The sequence below is a fragment of the Cannabis sativa genome, chromosome 5 (assembly GCF_029168945.1).
Source record: "Cannabis sativa cultivar Pink pepper isolate KNU-18-1 chromosome 5, ASM2916894v1, whole genome shotgun sequence".
Lineage (NCBI taxonomy): Eukaryota > Viridiplantae > Streptophyta > Magnoliopsida > Rosales > Cannabaceae > Cannabis > Cannabis sativa.
The window spans coordinates 38,075,072-38,087,161 of record NC_083605.1 but is presented as its reverse complement, the minus strand read 5'-3'; the positions used below and the strand labels follow the sequence as shown (position 1 = coordinate 38,087,161).

The following is a 12,090-nucleotide window of genomic DNA, read 5'->3' as shown; positions in this document are numbered from 1 at the left end:
GAGTTTCAGAACATAATGCCACAAAATAAGAATACTTGCATACACTTCAATATATGGAAACTCTGTTGTGGTGGCCTCAGTGGTTAAAAACTTCACCCTCTTATAGTTGAAACATCATTGTATTTTATGAATCTTGGGCGTGCTTTAGTTTGTTAATTATAAAATGTTTTAATCGGTTGTGCTATGTATTATTTTGTATACTTATGGCCTATTTTGGGAGATATAGTTAAATTTTCAGAGCAACTTTTTTGGTGTTCATTTCATGTTTGGCAGCTTGGAAGGAAGAAGACCAACACCAGTGAGACTCATTTGAACTCAGGTAGCGGGATTAACCACTCTGGGTTAAAAAGGCGTCAGAAAGTTCTTTCAGTAGTATTTACGAGTACGTTGTTATATTCTTTCTTTCTGCAACATGTTTTTTCAGTGTTATCATAAATGTTTTTTCTTGTAGTGCAAGCTGCATGATTGGTATGTTTTCCTTTAATTAGATATTGAGGATTTTCACTGGGCTGTGAGGCCACTGGCAATTGCTTTTGGTTTGTTTGCAGCCATGAAATTTAGCTTATTTCTCGGATGAGGTGTGAGCTTAAAACTGAGGAAGGAGCAGAAAAAGCTGACTAGATCCAATGATAGTCATCAGGATGGCCAATCTTCCAGCATTGCAGCTTGGCTTCTACCTCCAGTTGCAAATATTCTCTTCAAAGAAGGCGTTACTCCAGCTACGACCAGGTAATTACCAAAGATTTCAACCATTTGGCATTGACTTCAAGGTAATGTATTTAGTTATATATGTTGTAATGCCAAAAGTATAAGAAAATGTTAGCGTGTATATAATTAACTTTCACTGTTTATAACCGTACATTTGCAAATACACATTATACATATGTATATGATGTGTTACAATTGCAAAGTTGATTCTGGCATTGTATATATAAAAAAAGAACATTTTCTTTTAGATCAGCTGTTGTTTATTACATCAAATCAGGTTTGGTCTTGGCTAGGCAATTTGTTAAGTAAAATTTTTACTTAACAAGTATAATATTTAAGTATTACCCTTTTAGTTAAAAAAATTCTTCTAATCATTTTAAGTATTTAAAAAAAAAAAAATTCAACTACTAGGGACTCAAATATTTTTATGTCATGAGTAAGTTCCCATTTTGTCGGTTTTCAACTTTTCTTAGTTCAAATGACAAGGAATCTATCACTATTGAACCCATAAATTCTGGGATTTTGAACGGAAGGAATTGGTTTTCGATTCCATTACCGCACAGAACGATTCAAAATCCATTTTAATTCTTGGGATCCCCTGTTGTTAGGCAGGGTTATTTGTGTCCCTATTTTTCTATTTTTGTCTATGGTATATATTATTGAAATGGTGTTACAAGAACTATTATTGCAGCTTATATTGCTTGTTAATCTAACTACAATGAGTTCAGATTATGATTGCGAGTAGGCATTTGAGAGTAATATTGACATGGAATGGAAATTAATCAATTTTTTGGATTTTATGTTTCAAAAAATTAGTTTCAAGGGGCTGGCCTTTTGATTTACTATTAATTTCTAAATTTCTTCATGGTATAGATACAATTGTTCCAGACAATGACTTGAAAGTAGGTGATGTTTGTGCCTTTGTTATGACAAAGAACATTGGAATAATCTTATTCGAAGTGATTATTTTTCATAACAATGGAGTAGCAAACTCCCCTATGGCTATGCTATCAATTCCAGGTAAAGAAGAATTCTGTTCTGTAGTAATATACTGTCTTGATCATTCCCTACTTCACCCTAAACATCACATATAACTGTAATGACCGCTCTAGTTTATGAATTAGTAAAGGCAATTAGCACTAATTTTTATTATTTTATTGTTATTTGTGAATTAATTTATTTGTGGACCCCAATATTTAGAAATAAATATTAGAGTTATAATTTCTCAATTCCGGAGATTTTATTAAACTCTAGGGGTATTATTTAGCTTATATGTGAAATATGTTAATTTTGTAATTTTTGCTCGGCGACAACGGAAAATGCGATGGATGGCTAGATTGATCACATGGGTAAGTTTAGAACCATATTTCATAGTGGGGAATATTTTAGAAGAAATAAATTATCGGGATTGAGCGGGGTTATGGAAATTGACCATTTTACCCCTAGTTTCAAAGAAATACCTTAGTTTAAGTCTAAGGGCATTTTTGTCATTTGAAAGGGATAAGAGATAGGTGGCTTTTTGGTTGATTGACACCTAGCAAGGATACTTTCAGCCAAGGATTAGTTAATCCATTTCCCAATTTAGAAAATCAAAGAAAAGAAATTAAAAGAAAGCTTTTTCCTCTTGAACTCTCTCTCTCTCTTTCTATTCGGCTGAGGCAATCAAGGAGCAAACTGGGGTTTTTCCTTCCTTATTCTGTGAATCTAAGCTAGGATTCAAGTGGTTTCATCTAAGGTAAGCCCTAGAACTATTGCTTTTGTATTTTTGAGCTTTTTTCTTAGTTTGATCATGTGATTTTGTGATATGGTGGCTGTTAGGTTTAGGTAAGTTTAAGGTTCGAATTTTAGGGTTTAGTTGAGTTGATTCTAAGCCCTAGCTACTGGTTTTAATGGCTGTAGATGGTTTTTATGCAATTTTAGGTTTAAAGTTCAAGCTTTGTTCATTAATGGCAACTTGAGTTGTGATGGTTTATTCTGAGAATTACTGCCTGGAAATCATTGTATATGCTTTGTATAGGTATACTGGAGAGTTTGGTAAAGATTGGGCTTGATTTGAATCAAGGGGGAGAAATTTTTGGGTTTCTGCAGATGAACCGGAATTCCGGTTCTGGGTGGTCTATACCAACCGGTCGACCGGTTGGTGACCCAGAACCGGGATACCGGTTGGATCCTGGGCCGCACTGTTGGGGGTTTTTCCAGAACCCTAGTTTTAGCCAATTTTGGGTTATATAGGGTATTGCCATGAGGTTTATTGATAGGGAAACTTTTAGTTTCGAGTTTTAAGTCCCGAAAAGTGATTTGGCGAGTCACTCATCTGTGTTACCGTTATTGTGATTAGGGCATCCATCTAGCACGTGAATTCCGTTCAGGTTGGCCAGCACACTTGAATTTGGAAAACAGGTAAGAGCGTGTATAATGGATGATGTGATTATCTGAATGTGTGTATATGTGTTTATATATGCATGCTTGAGTTATGTTAAACACTACCAACACTTGTATAATTAAGTTATAGAGTGTATTGGTACAGTGATTGTTGTTGATTTGAGTACGATACAGTGATACCAACACAAGCATAGGAAAATGCTAAGGTGTGGGGTACATCACTCAGTGTTACTCACTGATCGGGTTAAACCCTACCAACACTCGTACAGCTAGGTACGTTGTGTATGTGGTATAGTGGTTGTACCCTGGTATTGAACGTTCATGCTCATCTGTTAAGCTCTGTAAATAGGTGTATGGGCGCCTATTTACAGGTCGGAAATTATATGGTATGTTATATGCATTTCTTACTGAGTCTGTCGACTCACAGTTTCTGCTTCCATGTGTAGGTAAAGGAAAGGCGAAAGCTGAACAGGAGTGAACCTGAGCTCGGGTGAGATTGTACATGTCAAGCAGCGCGACACAGGTGTTCGGTCTCGGGACATCTGGGAGTTGTATTTTGAATGTCGCTGTGCGACCTGTAAATCTGTATATTTTGGAATGTATATTTAAAAAGTAAAGTTTGTAAAGTTTTAAAAATCGGGATCCCGGCACTTGTAAATATTTTATTAAATTACAAAGTTTAATGTTTAATGCAAAAGTTTTAATTTGACACGTTTTTCGGGAAATTTCTTTGATTAGCAAAGATCGCACAATTATTGAAAAAGCACTGTAGCGTGCCTTAGCATTAGGGCGTTACAATTTTGGTATCAGAGCCGCCAGGTTTGTGTACCGAAGCTTGCTATGACATGTACAACCTTCATCAGAGAAAGCTCGGTTCACGGTTCAGTAAGCCTGTACTTGTTTAGTATTTTAAATAAGTGTGATGTGAAAGCATGTTAGGAAGCATATTAGATATAAATTAAATATATGTCTTTAAAAAGAAAAGAAAGTGTGTTGCCTTTTAGCTATTAAGAGCGGTGTTAATTTTGATCGCTGTCTAACCTGCCTGGCTTATGGATTCGCAGGCTAAGTCCTATTAAATGGACGCCCCGCGAAATACAAGAAGTCAGGGTGGCATGGTTGAGACCGGAGGCGGTCAGGGGAATCCTCAAAATCCCCGTGGTCGCGGCCGTGGCCGTGGCAGAGCTCAGGGTGGTCGCCCTGTAAATCCACCTCAAGCTCCTCCTGATTGGGAGCAAAGATTTGCTGAAATGCAAGAGAGGATTCGTCAGCAAGATGAAGAGATTCAGAGGTTGAGGCAGCAGGGTCCTCCTGCCGTGCCTCCTCAAGAAGTTCAGGCTGTTGCAGTTCCAGCGGTGCCAGCAGAACAACCTGTTGTTGGCAACCGTATGGAACCGTTGTATGAAAGATTTCGAAAGCAGGCACCTCCAGTGTTTCTGGGAGGCCCTGATGTGATGAAGGCCGAGCAATGGCTTTCGATGATTCAGCTTATTCTCAACTTCATGGGAGTGGTTGGAAATGATCGGGTGACCTGCGCCACTTTCCAGTTTCAGGAAGATGCCCTCGTGTGGTGGGAATTGATAACCCTCACACGGGACGTCACGCTGATGACCTGGGAGGAATTTAGGGAGTTATTTAACTCCAAGTATTACAATGAAGCGGTCCGCAGTGCAAAGCGGAAAGAGTTCACTGATCTAGTTCAGACTGAGGGAATGTCAGTCACTGAGTATACAACGAAATTTGATCGGTTGGCTAAGTTGGCGGCGGGAATTGTGCCCACGGACTTCAGTAAGAAAGAAAAATACTTAGCGGGTTTGAGTGCAAAGATCCGGCATGATCTGGTTATTACCACTACCGAAGCAACCACGTATGCAGATATGGTTGAGAAGGCTTTGAGAGCCGAGGGTGCAGTAAAATTTCTTCAGGAGCCCCGGGTGACTCCGAGTGTTGGTGGAACCCCCACTGTTCCTACTCCTGTTTATGGTAGGGATGGTGGTGACTCCACCATTGAGCAGAAAAGAAAAGTTGTTCCGGCTTCTGGTGGCTCGGGGCAAAGCAAGCGGTTCCGTGGGAACCAAGGTAGAGGAGGACGTCAGGGTTACTCTTATCCTGAGTGTCCGAGGTGCAAGAAACATCATCCGGGAGAGTGTAACCGGAAGACATGCTTTCTATGTGGCATGGTGGGGCATTTCAAGAAAGATTGCCCCCAGGCAAAGAAAGAGGAGCCAAAAGTTGAGGTGAAACTTAGGTTCACCTGCTCGTGTGTTTGCCATCACCCAGGCCCCGATCTTTGCGGCCCGGTCCTTACGTTGTGACGGGGTCGGCTTCCGTCGACAACTTGTTATTTACAGTATTATTTGACTCGGGAGCTACACGTTCATATGTGGCTACAAGGGTGATTGATCTTTTGGGTAGACCTTGTGACATTTTAGAAAGAGGGTTTGGAACCCTAATGCCTAGCGGGGAATTGGTTATCTCTAATAGGCGCATTAGGTCTATGCCGATTAGGATCGAAGATAGGGAATTGAGTACTGACCTTATAGAATTGAAATTAACTGAGTTTGATATTATACTGGGAATGGATTTTCTATCCAAGTATTCGGCCAGTATTGATTGTAGGCGTAAAATGGTGACTTTTCAGCCGGAAGGTGAAGATCCATTTGTTTATGTTGGATCGATTCAGGGGTCTCGGATCCCGGTTATTTCTGTGTTGAGAGCTAGGGATTTACTATGCAATGGTTGTGTAGGATTTCTAGCGGTAGTATTTGACTCCAGCAGACCTGAATCATTTGGGCCTGAGGTAGTTCGAGTAGTGAAAGATTTTCTTGATGTGTTTCCCGAGGAGTTGCCGGGATTGCCGCCACAACGAGAGATTGATTTTGTTATTGATTTGGCACCTGGAGTCGAACCTGTTTCTAAAGCTCCATATAGAATGGCTCCAGCGGAACTCAAGGAGCTTAAGTTACAACTTCAGGGGATGCTTGATATTGGGTTTATTCGACCCAGTGTATCGCCCTGGGGAGCTCCGGTTCTTTTTGTAAAGAAGAAAGATGGTTCCCTCAGAATGTGTATTGATTATCGGGAACTAAACAAGCTGACGATTAAGAACAAGTACTCGTTGCCTAGGATCGATGATCTGTTCGATCAGCTTCAAGGGAAGACGGTGTTTTCGAAGATTGATTTACGGTCTGGTTATCATCAACTCAGAATTCGGGAGGAGGACATACCGAAGACTGCTTTTAGAACCAGATATGGGCACTATGAGTTTCTGGTAATGTCATTCGGATTGACTAATGCTCCTGCGGCCTTTATGGATCTCATGAATAGGGTATTCAAGGATTTCCTCGATAACTGCGTTATAGTGTTTATCGATGACATTCTTGTGTACTCTCAGTCAGAAGAGGAGCACGAGCATCATCTCCGAATGGTGTTACAGCGACTTAGAGATCACAAGCTGTATGCCAAGTTCAAAAAGTGCGAATTCTGGTTGTCCGAGGTGTCCTTTTTGGGTCACATAGTTGGGAAAAATGGAATTATGGTTGATCCAAACAAGATAGAATCAGTGAAGAATTGGCCGAGGCCCAAGTCTGTGACAGAAATTCGAAGTTTTCTCGGGTTAGCAGGGTATTATCGACGTTTCGTCGAAGGATTTTCTAAACTTTCTATGCCCCTAACTGAATTGACCAAGAAAAATCAGAGATTTGTGTGGTCAGATAAGTGTGAATCAAGCTTTCAGGAGTTGAAGCAGCGTTTGATAACAGCTCCGGTGTTAGCTTTGCCATCAGATCAAGAGAAATTTGTTGTGTATTGTGATGCATCCAGACAGGGTCTGGGATGCGTTCTGATGCAAGCTGACAGAGTCATAGCTTATGCCTCACGTCAACTGAAGGATTATGAGCAGCGTTACCCAACTCATGATTTAGAGCTCGCTGCTGTGGTTTTTGCTTTAAAGATTTGGCGACATTATCTTTACGGTGAAAAGTGTGAAATTTATACTGATCATAAAAGTCTTAAATACTTTTTCACCCAAAAAGATTTGAATATGAGGCAGAGAAGGTGGTTAGAGTTGGTTAAGGACTACGATTGTGAAATACTGTATCACCCCGGGAAAGCCAATGTTGTGGCCGACGCTCTGAGCAGAAAAGGTCCCGGTCAAGTGTGTACTACGGTTATGATAGCTCCTCAGCTAGCCTCGGAAATGGTTAGTGCAGGAATTGAATTCGTGGTCGGGAAATTACATAATTTAACACTCCAATCTGATCTGTTGGAGAGAATCAGAAAGGCACAACTGGAAGATCCCGAGCTAGTTAAAGTTCGAGATGAAGTAGTGGCCGGTCGGCCTAGAGGTTTTTCAGTCTCGAGCAGTGGAATGTTGTTATATAAGGCTCGAGTCTGTGTTCCTTGTGTGAATGAGCTTAAGAAAGAAATACTGGATGAAGCTCACACCACGCCATATTCATTGCATCCGGGAACCACCAAGATGTATCAGGATTTGAAACCCTACTTCTGGTGGTATGGGATGAAAAAAGATGTGGTGGACTATGTGTCCAAGTGTTTAACCTGCCAGCAGATTAAGGCTGAACACCAGAGGCCGGCAGGGTTATTACAGCCTTTAGTCCTTCCAGAATGGAAGTGGGAGGACATCACAATGGATTTCGTAACTGGTTTGCCTAGAACTACGGGAATGTATGATTCTGTTTGGGTTATCGTGGACAGATTCACAAAGTCAGCTCACTTCTTACCAGTGAAAGTTACATATTCAGTGGATCAATATGCTGAACTGTATGTGAAGGAGATAGTTCGTCTCCATGGAGCCCCTAAATCTATTGTATCAGACAGGGATCCAAAGTTCACATCAAAGTTTTGGGTGAGTCTCCAGAAGGCTATGGGTACCAAGTTAAAGTTTAGTACAGCCTTTCACCCTCAGACTGATGGTCAGTCAGAAAGAACTATCCAGATTTTAGAAGACCTATTACGAGCCTGTGTCATGGACTTTGAGGGTTCATGGGTTAAGTACTTGCCTCTAATTGAATTCTCCTACAACAACAGCTACCAAAGTACAATAGGGATGGCTCCCTATGAGATGTTATATGGTAGAAAATGTCGTTCTCCTATTCATTGGGACGAGACAGGAGAAAGGAAGTACCTGGGTCCTGAGTTAGTGCAGAGGACCAATGAAGCTATTGATAAGATCAAGGCTCGGATGCTTGCTTCTCGAAAGCGGGCGGAAAAGTTATGCTGATCCGAAGCGCAGAGATGTTACATTTCAGGCAGGGGAACATGTTTTCCTGCGGGTTTCACCAATGAAGGGTATTAGACGCTTCGGGAAGAAGGGTAAGTTAAGCCCTAGGTTCATTGGGCCATTTCAGATACTTGAGAAGGTCGGGCAGGTAGCGTATCGGCTAGCCTTACCACCAGCATTGTCAGCTGTTCATGACGTATTTCACATTTCTATGTTAAGGAAATACGTGTCAGACCCGACTCATGTCTTGAGTTATGAAGCCCTTGAACTTCAACCAGACTTATCCTATGAAGAGCAACCTGTTCAGATTTTGGATAGAAAAGAAAAAGTTCTTCGGAACAAGACTATTGCACTGGTTAAGGTGCTCTGGAGGAATAGTAAGGTGGAAGAAGCCACCTGGGAGTTGGAGTCAGATATGAGGACTCAACATCCAGAGCTATTCAGGTTAGATTTCGGGGACGAAATCCTATTAACGGGGGGATAATTGTAATGACCGCTCTAGTTTATGAATTAGTAAAGGCAATTAGCACTAATTTTTATTATTTTATTGTTATTTGTGAATTAATTTATTTGTGGACCCCAATATTTAGAAATAAATATTAGAGTTATAATTTCTCGATTCCGGAGATTTTATTAAACTCTAGGGGTATTATTTAGCTTATATGTGAAATATGTTAATTTTGTAATTTTTGCTCGGCGACAACGGAAAATGCGATGGATGGCTAGATTGATCACATGGGTAAGTTTAGAACCCTATTTCATAGTGGGGAATATTTTAGAAGAAATAAATTATCGGGATTGAGCGGGGTTATGGAAATTGACCATTTTACCCCTAGTTTCAAAGAAATACCTTAGTTTAAGTCTAAGGGCATTTTTGTCATTTGAAAGGGATAAGAGATAGGTGGCTTTTTGGTTGATTGACACCTAGCAAGGATACTTTCAGCCAAGGATTAGTTAATCCATTTCCCAATTTAGAAAATCAAAGAAAAGAAATTAAAAGAAAGCTTTTTCCTCTTGAACTCTCTCTCTCTCTTTCTATTCGGCTGAGGCAATCAAGGAGCAAACTGGGGTTTTTCCTTCCTTATTCTGTGAATCTAAGCTAGGATTCAAGTGGTTTCATCTAAGGTAAGCCCTAGAACTATTGCTTTTGTATTTTTGAGCTTTTTTCTTAGTTTGATCATGTGATTTTGTGATATGGTGGCTGTTAGGTTTAGGCAAGTTTAAGGTTCGAATTTTAGGGTTTAGTTGAGTTGATTCTAAGCCCTAGCTACTGGTTTTAATGGCTGTAGATGGTTTTTATGCAATTTTAGGTTTAAAGTTCAAGCTTTGTTCATTGATGGCAACTTGAGTTGTGATGGTTTATTCTGAGAATTACTGCCTGGAAATCATTGTATATGCTTTGTATAGGTATCTTTTGGAGAGTTTGGTAAAGATTGGGCTTGATTTGAATCAAGGGGGAGAAATTTTTGGGTTTCTGCAGATGAACCGGAATTCGGTTCGGGTGGTCTATACCAACCCGTCGACCGGTTGGTGACCCAGAACCGGGATACGGTTGGATCCGTCCGCACTGTTGGGGGTTTTCCAACCACTAGTTTTAGCCAATTTTGGGTTATATAGGGTATTGCCATGAGGTTTATTGATAGGGAAACTTTTAGTTTCGAGTTTTAAGTCCCGAAAAGTGATTTGGCGAGTCACTCATCTGTGTTACCGTTATTGTGATTAGGGCATCCATCTAGCACGTGAATTCCGTTCAGGTCGGCCAGCACACTTGAATTTGGAAAACAGGTAAGAACTGTGTATAATGTATGATGTGATTATCTGAATGTGTGTATATGTGTTTATATATGCATGCTTGAGTTATGTTAAACACTACCAACACTTGTATAATTAAGTTATAGAGTGTATTGGTACAGTGATTGTTGTTGATTTGAGTACGATACAGTGATACCAACACAAGCATAGGAAAATGCTAAGGTGTGGGGTACATCACTCAGTGTTACTCACTGATCGGGTTAAACCCTACCAACACTCGTACAGCTAGGTACGTTGTGTATGTGGTATAGTGGTTGTACCCTGGTATTGAACGTTCATGCTCATCTGTTAAGCTCTGTAAATAGGTGTATGGGCGCCTATTTACAGGTCGGAAATTATATGGTATGTTATATGCATTTCTTACTGAGTCTGTCGACTCACAGTTTCTGCTTCCATGTGTAGGTAAAGGAAAGGCGAAAGCTGAACAGGAGTGAACCTGAGCTCGGGTGAGATTGTACATGTCAAGCAGCGCGACCTGGAGTGTTCGGTCTCGGGACATCTGGGAGTTGTATTTTGAATGTCGCTGTGCGACCTGTAAATCTGTATATTTTGGAATGTATATTTAAAAAGTAAAGTTTGTAAAGTTTTAAAAATCGGGATCCCGGCACTTGTAAATATTTTATTAAATTACAAAGTTTAATGTTTAATGCAAAAGTTTTAATTTGACACGTTTTTCGGGAAATTTCTTTGATTAGCAAAGATCGCACAATTATTGAAAAAGCACTGTAGCGTGCCTTAGCATTAGGGCGTTACAATAACAATCTAGGTGAGAATTATTATAATGCTCCTAGACAATATAATTGAATGCAAACATGGCTACAAAGTTGACTTATACTACTGTTGTTTTCAGCTGCAAATAAAAAAAGTTCAACTACACCATCCAAGCCAAAGATAACCCCTTGTGCGAAAATTGAACCATCTTTTACTAGTGATTATGATAAAGCCAGCATGATTTCAGAGGACCTAATTGCACAGAAAATAATAGATGAACCTTCAGTTAACTAGTCTGATAAAGTGTGTGGAGAATCTCCTGTACATAAAAAATTTATAAGAAATCAGGAGTTGAGTAGAAAAGGAAAGGCTGAAGCTTTCCAAAGAGCTAAAGATTTTAAATCTGAAGATCCCTTTTTTATTGTTCCCATGCAACCATCATTTGTTGGATCCAAATCTAAGTATTGTATTGTAATTAATAAGTTTCTCAATTACAAGTCTATCTCTTCAAATATGTTTCTCATATTGATTTTACTTTGTTTTCATCTTATGTCTAGGGTATGACATCTCCCTTTGCAAAAAAGTACCTTTTCGGGATCAGTAGTACACCTCAACATGTGATCCTTACGGTTAAGGATGTGATTTTACTTCAATGCATATGTTTAATTTATTGATTTTTCAGGTGAGATTTTATAGTACTGTTATATTATGTTTAACTTCTCTCACTGCTGTAGATCCCTCTCTGTTGCAAGATAATGCAGAGTGAAACTTTCATAATAGCTAAATTGTAGTGGCAGCTATGTATTGCTGCTGATTTTAATAATTTTCTTATAATTCTTTTACTGATCATGCCTACAGATGCTCAGAGGATACTTTAAGAGTTTGAGGGGTGTGTGCTTCTAGCTTCTGAGTTTGGAGCCAGATTAGGATAGAGGTTTCACATTCTTTTTTATGTTTGTTTGCCTAATTTAGTGTTAGTTTTTTTTTTTTTGTTCATTTAGTTGGGTTTGTATTGGGGTAACTTTTTTTTGTTTTTCATGTTGCAACTCTGATTCATTGAGTTTGTTGTTGTAGTTCATAGACAATACAATTCAAGCAAGGATTATGTAATTGAATTTTTTATGATTGCCATTGTAATTTTTATGTATTAAATAAATGTGTTCAATATTATTTAAATATAGCTTTTTGAATAATTTTTTTTTATTATATTATTTAAATAAATATATTTAAAATTA

General features: G+C 39.3%; 1 protein-coding gene across 2 annotated transcripts; it reads left to right on the top strand.

Annotated features, from left to right (window-relative positions):
• LOC133028973 (uncharacterized) lies at positions 1 to 11,971 on the top strand. Of its 2 annotated transcripts, XR_009687890.1 has the most exons (4): positions 1 to 729; positions 1,582 to 1,728; positions 11,413 to 11,537; positions 11,714 to 11,971. XR_009687890.1 is itself a non-coding variant. In XM_061115662.1 (3 exons), exons 1-3 carry the CDS (start codon positions 627 to 629, stop codon positions 11,147 to 11,149), a joined length of 405 nt encoding a protein of 134 aa, XP_060971645.1. In that variant the 5' UTR covers positions 1 to 626; the 3' UTR covers positions 11,150 to 11,406. The 2 variants fall into 2 exon arrangements, 1 of the variants encoding a protein (XP_060971645.1); XM_061115662.1 differs by lacking the exons at positions 11,413 to 11,537; positions 11,714 to 11,971 and adding an exon at positions 10,995 to 11,406.
• Positions 11,972 to 12,090: the final 119 nt, after the last annotated feature.